This window comes from Ascochyta rabiei, chromosome 15 (assembly GCF_004011695.2).
Source record: "Ascochyta rabiei chromosome 15, complete sequence".
NCBI lineage: Eukaryota > Fungi > Ascomycota > Dothideomycetes > Pleosporales > Didymellaceae > Ascochyta > Ascochyta rabiei.
Window position 1 is genome coordinate 854,250 of NC_082419.1, and position 13,525 is coordinate 867,774.

A 13,525-nucleotide genomic window follows, 5' to 3' on the forward strand; every position below is an offset into this window, starting at 1 on the left:
TCTGATAGTAACGTCCTGGTCCAGAATTAACAGGATAATTCCTAGGCCGTGCCCTAGCCTTTAGAGTGGCAGATATTCAGATAAAAACGTCCTAGTCCAGAGTTAACAGGATAATTCCTAGGCCGTGCCCCAGCCTTCAGAGTGGCAGATATTCAGATAATAACGTCCTAGTCCAGAGTTAACAGGATAATTCCTAGGCCGTGCCCTAGCCTTTAGAGTGGCAGATATTTAGATAATAACATCCTAGTCTAGAGTTAACAGGATAATTCCTAAACTATACCCTAGCCTTTAGAGTAGCAGAATTTTAATATTACCTGCTATACTGTGCCCCCTAGTTAGGTTACTATTTTGTTCTAGTATAAGTATTAAAGCATCTTGTTAGCAGGCACATTAGGAAGGATACTTATTATTATTATTGTTAAGGGTTAAAGAGATAAGTAATATGGTAGTTAATTCTATAAGTAAGTGTTACTAGTTGTTGTTGTAGGTGTCCTGCCTTAACAGTTCCTGTTAAGGTCTCTTATACCCCTCTGCCGGCCAGATTACGTACACTAGCTAAGCATCCTAGTTCTTACTAAGGAAGTCACTGTGTGCACCGGCACAGTATCTATCTAGGTTACAGGAGTATGTCTAACAGCTACACTTGTAACAGTATGCCTAGAGACAAAGGGCGTGTAACACGCTTAGGCGATTACTTATCTAAAGTGCCCCTGTTAGTAGAAGAAGTAGAAGCCTAGAAATGTATATATACAGCTATTCTAGTTAACAGAAACATATACTCACACTCCCCTTATAACTCTATAGATTATAATAAAAGCTAGAATTATAGTTTACTAGCTATTAATAGAAGCGCTAAAGATAGCAATTACTAAATTCTAAGGGTTATAGGATCCTTAAGGCAGATAAACATAGAAGAGAACTAAGCATTCTAGTATAAGTTTAACAACTCTTAAAATAAGTAGGGTTCTAGCTAGTAGCTATAAGTGGATAGGATGCGTTTAGTAGGACGTCCTTGTTAGGATTAGCTAATTATTAAGGTTGTTAAGTTGCTATATAGTAGGACACGTTAGTAAATCCTAACTTTAGTTTTATTAGCCCCTCTATATTTACATATTTCTACTTCTTAGACTCTGTTGCCCTAATGTCTTTAGCTAGTCTATTATAACAAATATAGAGGACAGTCCTCTAGTCTAGATAAGACTTTTCTATAAGCGTTAGGAGTGCTAAGTGCTTATTAGTAGTGTTATAGTAACAGGACACTATTATTTACTAAAAGAAGGTTCTTTATAGCTTAAGTATAAAGACAACAATGCAGATATACTTCTTAAGGTAAGAGGAGCTTTAATACTTACTAACAGCTATAGTATATAACTTATATAGACCTACAGCAGCTATTAATATATATAAGAAATAAAGTTGCTTAAAGTTAAAGTAACTTACCCTCTACGTGTTAGCAAAAAACTTACTACAGTTACTTAATAGCTTGCCCTAGAGCGCTTTAAGTGCAGCCTTATTACGCTGTATTATATATTAAATATACCTGCTAAGTAAATACCTACTGTTATACTGTTACAAGAGCAGGTCTAGCTTAACATAGAAGAGCGATGCGACTACGCAGCGCACCACAGTATCAATCTCCAAAGATAGAGAAATGTTAGCTTGTCTTTTAGTGTCGTTGTCAAGTCTTGGCTTGGCTCAGCGCTGTCAGAGTCGATGCTAAGCCCGGTAGATGAGATAGAGAACGTTGCCCGCCAGTACAGAATTCTTACAGCTTAGCATGATTGTTTTGTCCTGCGTCTTCTCCAGCAGGAGATTGCGCAGCCTGCGAACCGAGACGTTCTCAAGGAGGCTAGCATCCTGGAATGTGCTGACTTTGTACTTTGCTCATGTGCCTGGGCGGAAAGAAGCTGCGATGTACAGTTAGTTGTAGGCAGCAAGATGACTGCAGAAGAGGAGGACTTATCCTAGCGCTGCGGTCACAGCACAGGCGCTAGTGCAGCTGTTAGATTTAAGACTAACAAGGGTAGAGCAGGATAGAACGCGCCTACATCTCCCAGAGCAGCACTTCCTAGCTCTGCGCCCGACCTTGATGATGATGATGCTGTCTTTACAACTATCAGCTTTGCTGCATCTAGAGAGTCTTAAGGAGCTATAATCTAGGTCTCCGCCCACTTTCTTAGGCTAGTTTAGTTAGTAGAATTGCAGTACAAGGGGTGTCTGCTAGCTGTAGCTACTAGTAAGCTAACTGCAGTATATACACCTATTACGCACAAACAGTCTAAAATATACTTATTACCGCTTAATAGTGTCTTTAAGGACAGAGTTAAGGTTTTTTAGCTAAGTGTAAACTATCAGCAAGATACAATGCTATTAGCTTAAGTGCGCAAGAGAGAAAGGAAATGTTAGGAGATAGCCGCTGCTTAAAGGTTTGCTCCAGCGTCTCTAGAAATCTTTAGATTAACTTAGTTAGCGTGCAGTTGTTAATGTAATAATCTATAGCAACTACTGCGCCTTACTAGAGTAAGTAGCTATTTGCTCTATTCTTCTAGTAACTCTAGACAACTTACCTATGCTAATCTTAAAGGCAACTCTAATAATACTGCTTATGCACCCTCTATTAATGCATAAGATACCTACTTCTACTATAGGTAGGTGTAGTTTAATAGCTACACTACTTAGCAGAGCTTATCTGCAGAGGAAGCAGTAGCAGACGCTAAAGGTCTAGGGACTGTTATTGTTGTAATCTCTAAATACTACTGCACACTTCTTGCAGACTGTACTGTAACCTGCTGCGCAGACAGTACAGGCACGTGCTGCTGCTCTAGATGCTGTGTTACTAGTCCTAGAAGTATATAAGGCCATCTCTACAGATATATACTACTATCTTTCTACTAATAAGCTACCTAAAGTAGTAGGCAAGGTAGTCCTTAACTAGATTAGTAAGGCTGCTCTATAGAAAGACGTTGTGTGTTTCCTCTAAGGCAACACTATAAGACTTACTTACTAGTTAGAACGCTAGCTAGTACAGCGCGTTATAGATGCCCCTGTAATTAAACACTACTCTAGCATTAGCAGATATGTGCTGTAATAAGGGAAAGGCATGTACTGTGCGCATTAGGAGTATAACTGCCTAGGAGTAGCGTAGAAGCTAGCAAGGCGACTGTAAACTCCATTAGCTGGGTTAATAGAGCAAAGTGCTAAAGAAAGTTCAAAAGGTGCATTGCCAAGTCTGGGACGATAATTTAGGGATCTAGACGTAGGTTATAGAGTGCAGCGTGTGGTAGGCTTTTCTGTCTATCCGCACGCGGTCTAATCTCTCTATTAGACGCTCTTTTAGACGCGTCTAGTAGGGCTCAGCCAACATAGCACTGCTTAGGAAGATAGTAATAACATTAATAGCAGTAAGCCAATGTTACAGCTCTAAGTCCAGGATTATCTCTTAGAGGGAACCTACTAGTTACTATAACTACGTTTAAAGGCGTGATCTTTAGTAGAACTAATAAGTAGCTTTAATTAAGCTATAGGGCTAGAGGCTATGCTAACTACTTGCAGACGCCTAGGTTGTTTAAGAAGGGGCAGAAGATGTCTAGAGAAGAGCATAGAAGGTGTGAGGGAACATTGTCTACAGCTCTCTTAACTAGTAGATAAGACTTAGCCATTGTGTATTAGAGGAAGAGCAATCTCTAACAAGTGTAATAGGTCTGTTAGACTAGACGTTTATGCGTAGTTCTAACGCTGCAGGACAGAACCCCTCTCTGTTAAAGGTGTAGGAGTAAGATTAAATGTCTATGTTGCTGTGCTAGTTTATTAGCAGTGTAGATTGCTTCTTTGTTAAGATATTAGTTTGTGTCTAATATACCTTAATATGGCACAATCTCTCTTACCTGCATTAGGCTTAGAGCTTTTTAATCACTCTTAATAACTACACAGACTAGGCTGCGTTATTTTCTACTCTCTTTCTAGGATTTGCGAGACTAGAGTAAAAGTAGGGTTAGAAGGCGTTGTTTGTCTGCAGAAGTTTACTTATAGATTAGTGTGTAGTCGCATCTTTGCAACAGATCTGTTTTTTGAGGGCTACATCAGTTCAATTCTATCTCTGTTAAGAAGGAGCATTGTCAAAAATAGCTGTACGCCTCAGCAAGCTGTAACAACAAACGCTTCTGTATCAACTGTATGCTAACCTTAATCTGGTCTTGTCTAGAACGTGCCTGACAAGCTGGTGTTGTAAGCGGATTGAGGGACTAATGGGGGGCAATGTTAACAGACCTCGAGATGCTACGTATAAGGGATTGAAGAAGCCAAAGCCACATAGGGACCTAGTAAGGCAGGTCCGCCTCCTGTGTTTAAACTACTGAAACCACCGTTGCTTATGTTGTACTGTTTGTAGATCTCTAGTGTAGTCTTCTATTGCTAATGCACACTTACTGATTAAGAAGTAGGTAGGTAGTCTTGGTTATGCTATGTAGGATTTAGAGGCAGCCTAGGGTCAACCTAAGGGACGTGTTGGTAGGCGGCGGAGAACTAAGGCAGGTGGCTGGGAATAGAGACACAAGCTATAAAGCCCTTAAGACCTTTAGGCATATAGCTTGTTAGCAAAGTTGCCTTAGTAGAGTGTAGTACGTACCTAAGGAGACAGCACCTTAAAGAAAGATAAGGTAAAGTTTTATAGCTGTCTTGTAAGAGCACGCTAGCCTTAATATAGGCTCTTTTCAATTTAGGCCCCTATATTTGGGCCCCTGCATCTAGGCTCTGTATCTCTTTTAGGACCAATTTTTCCCCAAGTACTACCTATTTTTAGCGCCTTTGCTGGACCCAGAAATAGGCCCTTGTTGACTTCGAGGCCGTTTCATTGACTTGACTTGGACAGACTGCTGACAGTAGGATGGGACTCAATCACTAGCAAGGGGCACAGTTTGTCCCTAGCAGCAGGTCCTCGGTAGGTGTAGGACGTGAGGAACCTTGAAGAGCACCTCAGCGTAGGAGCACAGGTTGATTACGTAGCACATGTTGCAGACTAAGCAGATAACAGACAGGAGTCGCGTGAACAAAGAGGTTGCGCTGCCTACAAGATCTGCCTTATACATAGAATTTGTCCTCTTTAAATATTTCGTCAGATACAGTACACCTCGCCCCTACACCATTCCTCAACCAAGCGTTGATGACCACTATGTCTTACTGTACTGGTTAGTCAAAGCGGCTACAGTAACTGTGGCCAAGCTTTTGCTGAAACCAATTAGGCTTTTGTCGCACTTGTGGGTGCTGTAACGTTACTTAGCGACAGGACTGCAAGGTGCCACCTGTCGCGTTATCCTGAGTGGTGTTATAGGGAAAGACAAGTGGTTGCGCTTAGCAAAACCACACTGTCTGCCGTTCCTTGCATGCTATACTAATAGCAGCGTTAAATGCAAGTCTAAGGTGATTGCATGCTAGTGCTGAGCCTACTTCCCTGTTAAGAGTTATGCATGAGCCATACATGCCAGTCGTCGCAGATGGGCAATACTGGCCTTACAGTACAGGAGCTTTGCAGTACAGTACTGTACTATAGCTGCTGGCGAATGCAGTTTCACCCCTGTGTGTAGTGCAACACCATTTCTACGAGCTATAAGCAGCAGTCTGTAACCCTATCTGCTCCATCTAGTAAGGTGTCTCGCCTCTACAAACTAGGCTTAGAGATAAATAGGTATTTAGTCTGACAGTCTGTAGAGTGGGGACGTCTTAAATGAGCCGCGTGTTTTGGTACAGAGGGCCGTCCCATCCTTGTCCAGTACAAGAAAAAAACATATACACTCCTTTCTGCCTATAAATCGCCTCCTACCCACAACGCTTGCGCTACTACATTTAGCTTCATCTCTCTTTCTAAATGCAATGTATTATTTTAGACCTCTGTTAAGTTCCAGATCCTCTATCGTAGACGCCTTAGAATAGAAACATTTGCAATATTATAAAGGATTGAGTTGTTCCGGCAACTAAAGAGAGAAATGAGCTCCACTCTTTTGGTACAGTCAGATAAAGGGGAATCGCCACAATAGAACAAGCTGCTGCAATTGCTGCTGGAATGGCCCAGCGCCATCTTGCAAGGCGGCCACGCTTTTGTTTAAGAAGCGTAGAAACGACTAGCCCTTGAACTTGCACCAATGTAGCTTGTATAAGGAACCAGAAGTCTGCGTTGTTTGCTGTTCCTTGGAGATGAAGTGAACGGGAGTAACTGAAAGCGAACAATGCGGCAGGAGCCACAGCACAGCTGAAGACTACTAGCCACAAAACGAAATGGTTGGCTATCTTGGACCCGGCTGTTGTATTAGGCTCAGTTGCCTTCCTGGGCCTGCTAGCAATCTGGATTTGACTAAGTTTGTTGTCACGTTTTGTCCCTACATTATCCACTTGTACCAAGCTTTGAAGTTCTGGCCTGCAACATACGTTAGCGTCCTCTATCTAAGTAAAACATTAGCAACTAACCATGTGAGTAAGCGTTAAGAAACATAGGATTTGTCTTTGTCAACATAGAGGTTACACAAGTTGTAATGTAACTTAACAGTTTCGTCCAGCCGCATCCAGCGTTCTTGGATCGGACTAAGGAATTCTGGGTCAAAAAGACCCCAACGAGCAGTATCAACTATCTGGGTCTGCATGTTGTCTGCTTGACTCTTGTACTCTCCTACAATACGATCAAAGTCATCTCGCTTTTAAGACTAATTACTGGAAATTTAATTACTCTTAAGCACCTCTTTAATGATGCGCATGCCTTCTGTCCAAATAGGAATAAAGTAATTACCTTTCATGTACAGCTCGCTAAATTAACATTGCCCTAAGTTAATGTCTTTCTACTGCTGTTAGATATTATGACAATCTTCTATCCAACAAATAGCTTCGGCTTTGCGAGTTTTATCTGCAGAGGAAGCCCCTTTTTAGTAAAACTTTTAAACTTAGAGGACAAGTCAAAGGTCGAACAGAACTAAAGCCTGTGCGAGAGGAACCTGGGCAGACATAAGAGGAGGTCCATGTTGGTCACAGATAATAAACCTTAGAGCTGTTAGGCCTGCATCGCGTTAGACAACATAAGAGTGTAAGCCACTTTAACTTACTAGGCATGTGATAGGCTATGTTATTAGTTTGTTTGCGAAGGCGTTTTAGGGAATTCTTCGCATTATGCGTGGAGCTTGACGCCATTGTATGCGTTTCTGTAATTAGAGCTTGTAATGCGTTGATGGACAGAGATCGGAGGCTTACGATATGCTTATTCAACTGAAGCCTATCTTTCATCTAGCTTTGCCTGCTGCGGAACTGTGGAAGAAGCACAGTTAAAGAAGAACAAAGAATGCAGTAGTCTACTATACTTATTGTGGTGTCACTGGTTAACTGACTATCTAAGCCATGTTGATGTCAGCGTAGGCAGCAATGTTGTTTTGATCCACGTTCGTGCCAAGGCTGAAGGCGCCTACCAGTACCAGTAACATACCCGCACAAAGTGGGATGCTAAGACATCTGCTTACAAATTGCGAAAGTTGTGTTGCAGCTGCCTTTAGGGATGAAGCTGGCTTCACTAGCGGCTGTATACAGTAACTAACACTCCTCTAATTTTATCCAGCTGTACACGTCACATTGTGTTGCAGGGCAAGCGCTATCATAAACCTAAACTGTGTTACTAATTGTGTTGCGCAAGGACCTAGATATAAGCTGAGCTATAATGCTAAACAATACAAGAGCATACACACTCTTCTTAATATCCTATACCTACAACCCCGCACCTACCTGTGCAACACATTGATTCTACAAAGAGCAACTGGGTTATTAACCACAGAGATGACATAGTCACATGCCTTCTGCATGCCTAAGATAGGCAATAGGTTTCTTTGTTAGCAACCTACAAGTCAAGAACTTGTACAAGAAACTTCACGCTATTGTAAACTAACTGGCATCTGGTCCTTACCTAACCTAGTGTAGGGCAGCCTAAGTACATTGCTGCCTTTGCTTTTGTAAGGTTATAAAGAGAGGGAGCCATGCTAGTTAAGTGATGGCAGTAAAGTGCAGGGAAGGATCACGTTGCTTAATACGATCTCTGGTCTTAAACGTATCAGCAACCAGTTCTAACAGGTCCTATTTTGGTATTAATGCGGTATTTGAGCTATTGGTCACATGGCTGAGTTGGTGGCAATAGCGAGATTGGAACCTTTATTATCTGTAGTCCGTAACACTGTGGCTCCTAACTGTATGACGCTGCTTTGCGCGCTGTCTTGCAGGTTTAGGTGTGAGACATCCTGCCGCCCTGGCGTCGCAAACAATGTGGGAATCTGAGCTAGACTAAGTGTTGCCTAGACTTACTTAGTACAGAAGTACTCGTCAACAGAGGTTCTAACCACCTGCCTCCGAGTACATCGTCAGTAGTGAGACATAGATCTTCCTGCTCTTTGTTGTTCCGCCACACGTACCAGCTCTTTATCGCCTAGATGGAACGCGCTTGGAGCATTGAGTTACGCTGTCTTCAGCCGTCGCCAGCTGCCCCTAGCTTTTCTAGACCCCTACTGGCAATGCCTCCACTATTTAACATTCCTTTACTAAAAATTCATAAAATATGCAACATAATCTTAACCTAATTTGCTATGCCTGTATTCTACAGCTATAGTCCTGCCAGCTGCAGAGGCATACAGAATAGGGAAACAGGCCTGTTAAGACGCACTAACGTTATAAGATGCCTGCTAAGCAGCTATACTAGTGTCAGATAATATGCTTAATGTGCAAAGATGATAATAAAGGTGATTAATTAAGAATTATCTGTCTTAATCGCTCATTTTATGTGTGTGTGCCGCTAGCCCCTAAGTTAACCAAGGTTAACCCTAAAACCCTAACTTGGCTTAGTAAGGTTGGTTATCTAACACACCCCCTCAGCTTTAAGGCCTTATTAAAGCTAGACACTATTAGTTCTTATTGTACCTCTAGGTTAGTAAGCTTTTAGTTAAGTAATTCTATCCAGGTGTTGGCTGGCTTTCTTTGTTCAGTATGTTTCTTTAGTCCTAGCTGCCTTAAAAAGGTTAACTACTTACTTGCAGGCAGAGCCTTTATAAGTCTGTTAGCTAACATCTTAGTAGATAGGACATAGGTTACTGTTATAGTACCTTTGTTTACCTCTTATTACAGCTAGTAGTTGTAAATGTCTACATGTTGTAGTTTAGTTTAGAGTTTTAAGACTTCCTTATAAATTAATTAGATAGTCTAGGTATTATTATATTAAGTAGTAATTGTTAATTATAAGAGGTGTATACTAAGTTCTAATATTAGTTATAAGATAAAGATAGCTTTCTTAGCTACCTATGCTAGGGCAAGTAGCTCTGCTTTAGTTATTAATGTAGTAACTGTGTCTTGTTTATTAGCTCTCTAGGTAATAAGTCCTCTGTATAGTTTAATAGTATATCCTTAGAAGCTCTTCCTATTAAGAGTATTATTAGCAAATAATGCATTACTAGCGACTACTAGGTGCTTGTTGCCTCTGAAGGTAAGGGATAGGTCTTGTGTCCCTTCTAGGTATAATAGTACTTAATCTACTGCGTTATAGTGCTGCTGTCTAGGGTTAGTTAGAAATTGTGCCACCCTAGATGTAGCAAGGGCAATGTTAGGCCTAGTAGTAACTGTAGTAAAGAGGAGAGATATAATCTTTCTCTAGTATTTGTTAATTTCTAATGCTACAGCTTCCTCTTTATTTAGTAGAAGCTTAATACTTAATATTAGTGTGTTGTGTCGTATGTCTGTCTTATCTGCTAGGGAGACAATTTTGTTAATGTATAACGCCTGTAAGAGGAGGATCCTTAGGTTGTCTTAATTTTAGGTTATCTCCACTCCTAGGAACTATTGCAGATTGTTTCCTCCTATAACAGAGTATTTGTTAGTAATATAGCTAAGGGCCTTGTCTGCCTTATATCTTCTAGTTAGGTAATAAGCTATAATAATATTGTCTATATAGAAGAAGATAGTAACTCTATTCTTAAGTAAGCAGTAGGGTTTATAGGGAACAACTGCAAATCTATAGCTTGTTAGAGTAGATGTAAATTCCTTCTACTAGAGGAGTAGAGAGATTCTTAGTCTATATAGTGCTTTATGTAGCTGTAGAGCTATACCTAGTTTCTAATGCCTGCGTAGCATCTTTATATAGACCTCTCTGTTAATTAATATATAAATAAAGGCGTTTATAACATTAAACTGCTTAGGTTCTAGGTTATATGCTACTAAGATTGCTATAAGCATTCTAAAGGACCTGCTAGCTAGTGTTGCTGCGTAGGTATCTTTAGAAGTAATATTTTGTTACTAGTTACCTTAGACTACTAGTTGCGCCTTATATTTAAGTAGGTAGTAGTTCTTATTAAGCTTGTACGTGTATACCTATATACAGTTAAGTACCTAGTGTCCTACCGCCTTAGTCTTTGTTAGGGGTACTTTAGACTATAACTTTATAGTCTAATAGCTGCTAAGGTGCTCTTGCTTAGCTTCTTTAAACCATTAGTGAAGCAGGTAGTCCTCTAGGTTTAATTGTACTGTTAGCTCTAGTAGAAGTTAGCTTTAATAAGGCTTAAGCCCTTTTATTAGTATTTGTTTTAACCTAGCCTTATTAATATTGTTGCCCTAGTATGTGCCTATGCATCTGCCTTGTGTACTAGCTATAAATGCAGCCTTCTATAGGATAGTTTATAAAGTTCCTTAAGATTACGCTAGCGTCAATTCTAACTAATTAGCAGTTAACTAGTGCTACCTGCTAACTCCTAATTGGCTGTTACCTCTTGCTGACTAGAATAACAACAACGTGTTTATTAACAACGTGACTAGTAGTAGAGTTAGAGGAGGGGTTAGATATATATATCTAGCTTCCTGTCTATTATTATAACCTAGTTAATCTTCTATAGTATTTAAGTGTGTAATAGTGTTGTCCTTATAGAATAACTAGATTTTAGCCTTATTTTAGGGTAGAGGTAGAAGCTCTACGCTTCTTGTCTATATTACTATCTCTTTAAGAGTACTGTGCATAAGATTGTCTATTAGGTCCTAAGTCTAGCTACTAAAGACAGTATCCTTATTAAAGATTATATCTCTTATGCTAATAACTTTTACTAAGGTTAGAATCTATATCTAATATATGTTTAAGGATTAGTATCCTACTAGGTATCCTACCTATGCTCTTAGGTCTAGTTGCTAGAGTTGTAACTTTCCTTAAAGGGTGTTACTTGTAAGAGTAAAGGCTTTATATCTATATACTTTTAGATATACCTAGTTTAGTTTCCTACTTTATATGTTTAGGCTAGCTAGTTAAGCTATATAGGTAAAGAACACATTATAGGGTGTTTTCTAGTTATTTAATAACCTTAGTGTTTAGTTGTGTAGGTACACTGCTGCCCTTACAATCTCTAGCCATATTTCCTATAGTAGGTTTACGTCCAATCTTATAGTGCGTGCCTTATCTTTTATTACACCCCCTAAGCGTTTAGCACCTCTATTCTGTGCTTAGGTATCTAGTGTAGAAGGCTTAAGCCTAATTAATTATGCAGCGCACTATCTTAATACTTCTAGTTTTATTATAGTAATTTTACTATCACACTTAATTACCTTAACCTAGATCTTGTATTGTTTCAGCAGGAATTGTGTAAGAGTGTCTAGGAAGTAGATAATTGTCTTTCCTAGTTAATTATCTTTAAAATAGAAGTCCTAGAGGAAGCCAGATTACCTGTTAACAGTAAGTAATTAGCTGTTTTCCTTAGTAAAGCTTCCTTCTTTATATAAGTGGAAGTTAATTACTATCCGTTCTCCTAGTCCTTTATTGCTTGTTTGTAGTGTTTAACTAATTCGCCTCTTAGTCTTAGTTCGTCCGCAAGCATTACATTAGACTGTAGTAATACCCCTAACTCTTACCCCCTAAGATTGTTAGATAAGGTGCTTAATAGTAGCAGCTCTAGGGTACCCTATTCGCTTGTGCTATAGCAGAGCAGTAGCAGTCTTAGGTGTTTAGCTTTGTGTTAATTGTATTGCAAATACTGTCTGTAGCTGTTCCCTAAGTACCTATTGTCTATATTGTTTATCTAAGGATGTGATGGCTGTGTTGTCTACTTGTCTAAGCTGAGTTAGATCTCCTTTTGTGTCCCACTAGATGCCCTGTTAACGTATTTGTTAGAAAGAGACAAGATTGCAAAGTATGTCTAGGCACCATGCTACGTTATGTAGTTTAAGAGTGGTTAGTTAGCTTGTATTTAATAGATAGAGATAGATAGTGCTATATCCCTATATCTATACCTAGGAGTTTCCTGCCTATAGGTAGTTGTTTAATGTAGGTAGAGTAAGGTCTTATATCTAGTCCTTATTGTTTGTAATATAGATAGTTAATCCTAAGTTAAGGATAAAGGAGTTTCTAAGAGGGTAGCTTAGTAGCTCTATATTATATAATTCTTTAACTAGACTTATGTAAATTATTAATATCTTCTATCCCTGTAGTTATCCTAGAGGTGCCTCTAGTGTTTAGGATGTTTTAATAGCTAGTGTCTTAGTGCAAGCTTGTTTTGCAGATCTAACCTAATCTTAAAGGTTAGCATTTTGTTCTATTCTAAATTGTACTATCTTAGCAATTCTATTACGTAGGGTAAACTATTCTAGTGCTTTATCTTTATAGACATAGTAGCAATCTTCTAGTCTATAGCGTTGTCCATAAGTAGGGCATTTTGCTCATCTAGCTGCTGCTGTATCCCCTCTTAGGGACTGCTTAGATATAGTTATTTAACTAAAGTTCTGTTTTTAACAAGGTCTTCCCTAACTCCCCTATGTAGTAGAAGTAGATAATATGTCTTTAACAACATAAGGGGCGTCCCTGTTAGTGTCTAGGGTAGATTTACTACTAGCAGCAAGATTTAAGTTGTTCCCTGTAGCAAAGGCGCCCCTTTACTGTCTCCTCTTAGGGTAGTACTTGCTTATATGCTCTTAGAAGCGTTTTATTATTTCTTTATAAGTTATGTTTTATTCTTATCTGCTATAGTCCTAGAATGTTGTTACCTAGGTTAGCGCTATCTTTATTACTAAATCTAAGAAGTCTTAGATAGTGTCTTGTATATTGTATATTTTAGCAATACCCTCTATTTTAGTATTAGTTGCAGTATAATTATACTTAAGGAGCTAGGTATCCTAGCTTCTAGGTTGTCTTATTAGTTTAAGGGCTGCTAGGTATTAGTAGCGTGCGCGTAATTGTTCTTCTTTAGCATTAATACTAACTGTATATTTAAGGCTAATAAGCTATATTTAAATTAATTTACCTAGTAAGCAGCAGTTCTTTATAAGGTAAGGTAATACTAAGCTTTAGATAAATATTACTACCTTGTCTAGTTTAGCTTGTTCCTTACAGTAGTCTCTATCTGCTATCTTGTAGGATTTAAGGCGGCTCTTCTAATAGTTATTATCTTCCTTCTATGCCTTTAGGCTGTTAGCTAATAGTTTAGATAGGATTTTAGGAAGCTAAGGGTTTCCTTATTTATTATTACTAAGGGCTAGCCTCCTCTTATAGTTAGTG

At 39.3% G+C, this 13,525-nt stretch overlaps 1 protein-coding gene across 1 annotated transcript, besides 7 other annotated features; it reads right to left on the bottom strand.

The window, feature by feature from the left end:
- Positions 1-349: part of a dispersed repeat that runs on past the window's edge.
- A 1-nt stretch (position 350) lies between these two features.
- Positions 351-603: a mobile genetic element.
- Positions 604-5,497: 4,894 nt separating this feature from the next.
- Positions 5,498-5,506: a tandem repeat.
- Positions 5,507-5,540: a tandem repeat.
- Positions 5,541-5,548: a tandem repeat.
- Positions 5,549-6,935: 1,387 nt separating this feature from the next.
- EKO05_0008722 (uncharacterized protein) lies at positions 6,936-7,260 on the bottom strand (the record flags this gene model as incomplete). Its single annotated transcript, XM_059637363.1, has 2 exons — positions 6,936-7,036; positions 7,083-7,260. 2 exons carry the CDS (start codon positions 7,258-7,260, stop codon positions 6,936-6,938), a joined length of 279 nt encoding a protein of 92 aa, XP_059493346.1.
- Positions 7,261-8,673: 1,413 nt separating this feature from the next.
- Positions 8,674-13,525: part of a mobile genetic element that runs on past the window's edge.
- Positions 9,188-9,244: a tandem repeat.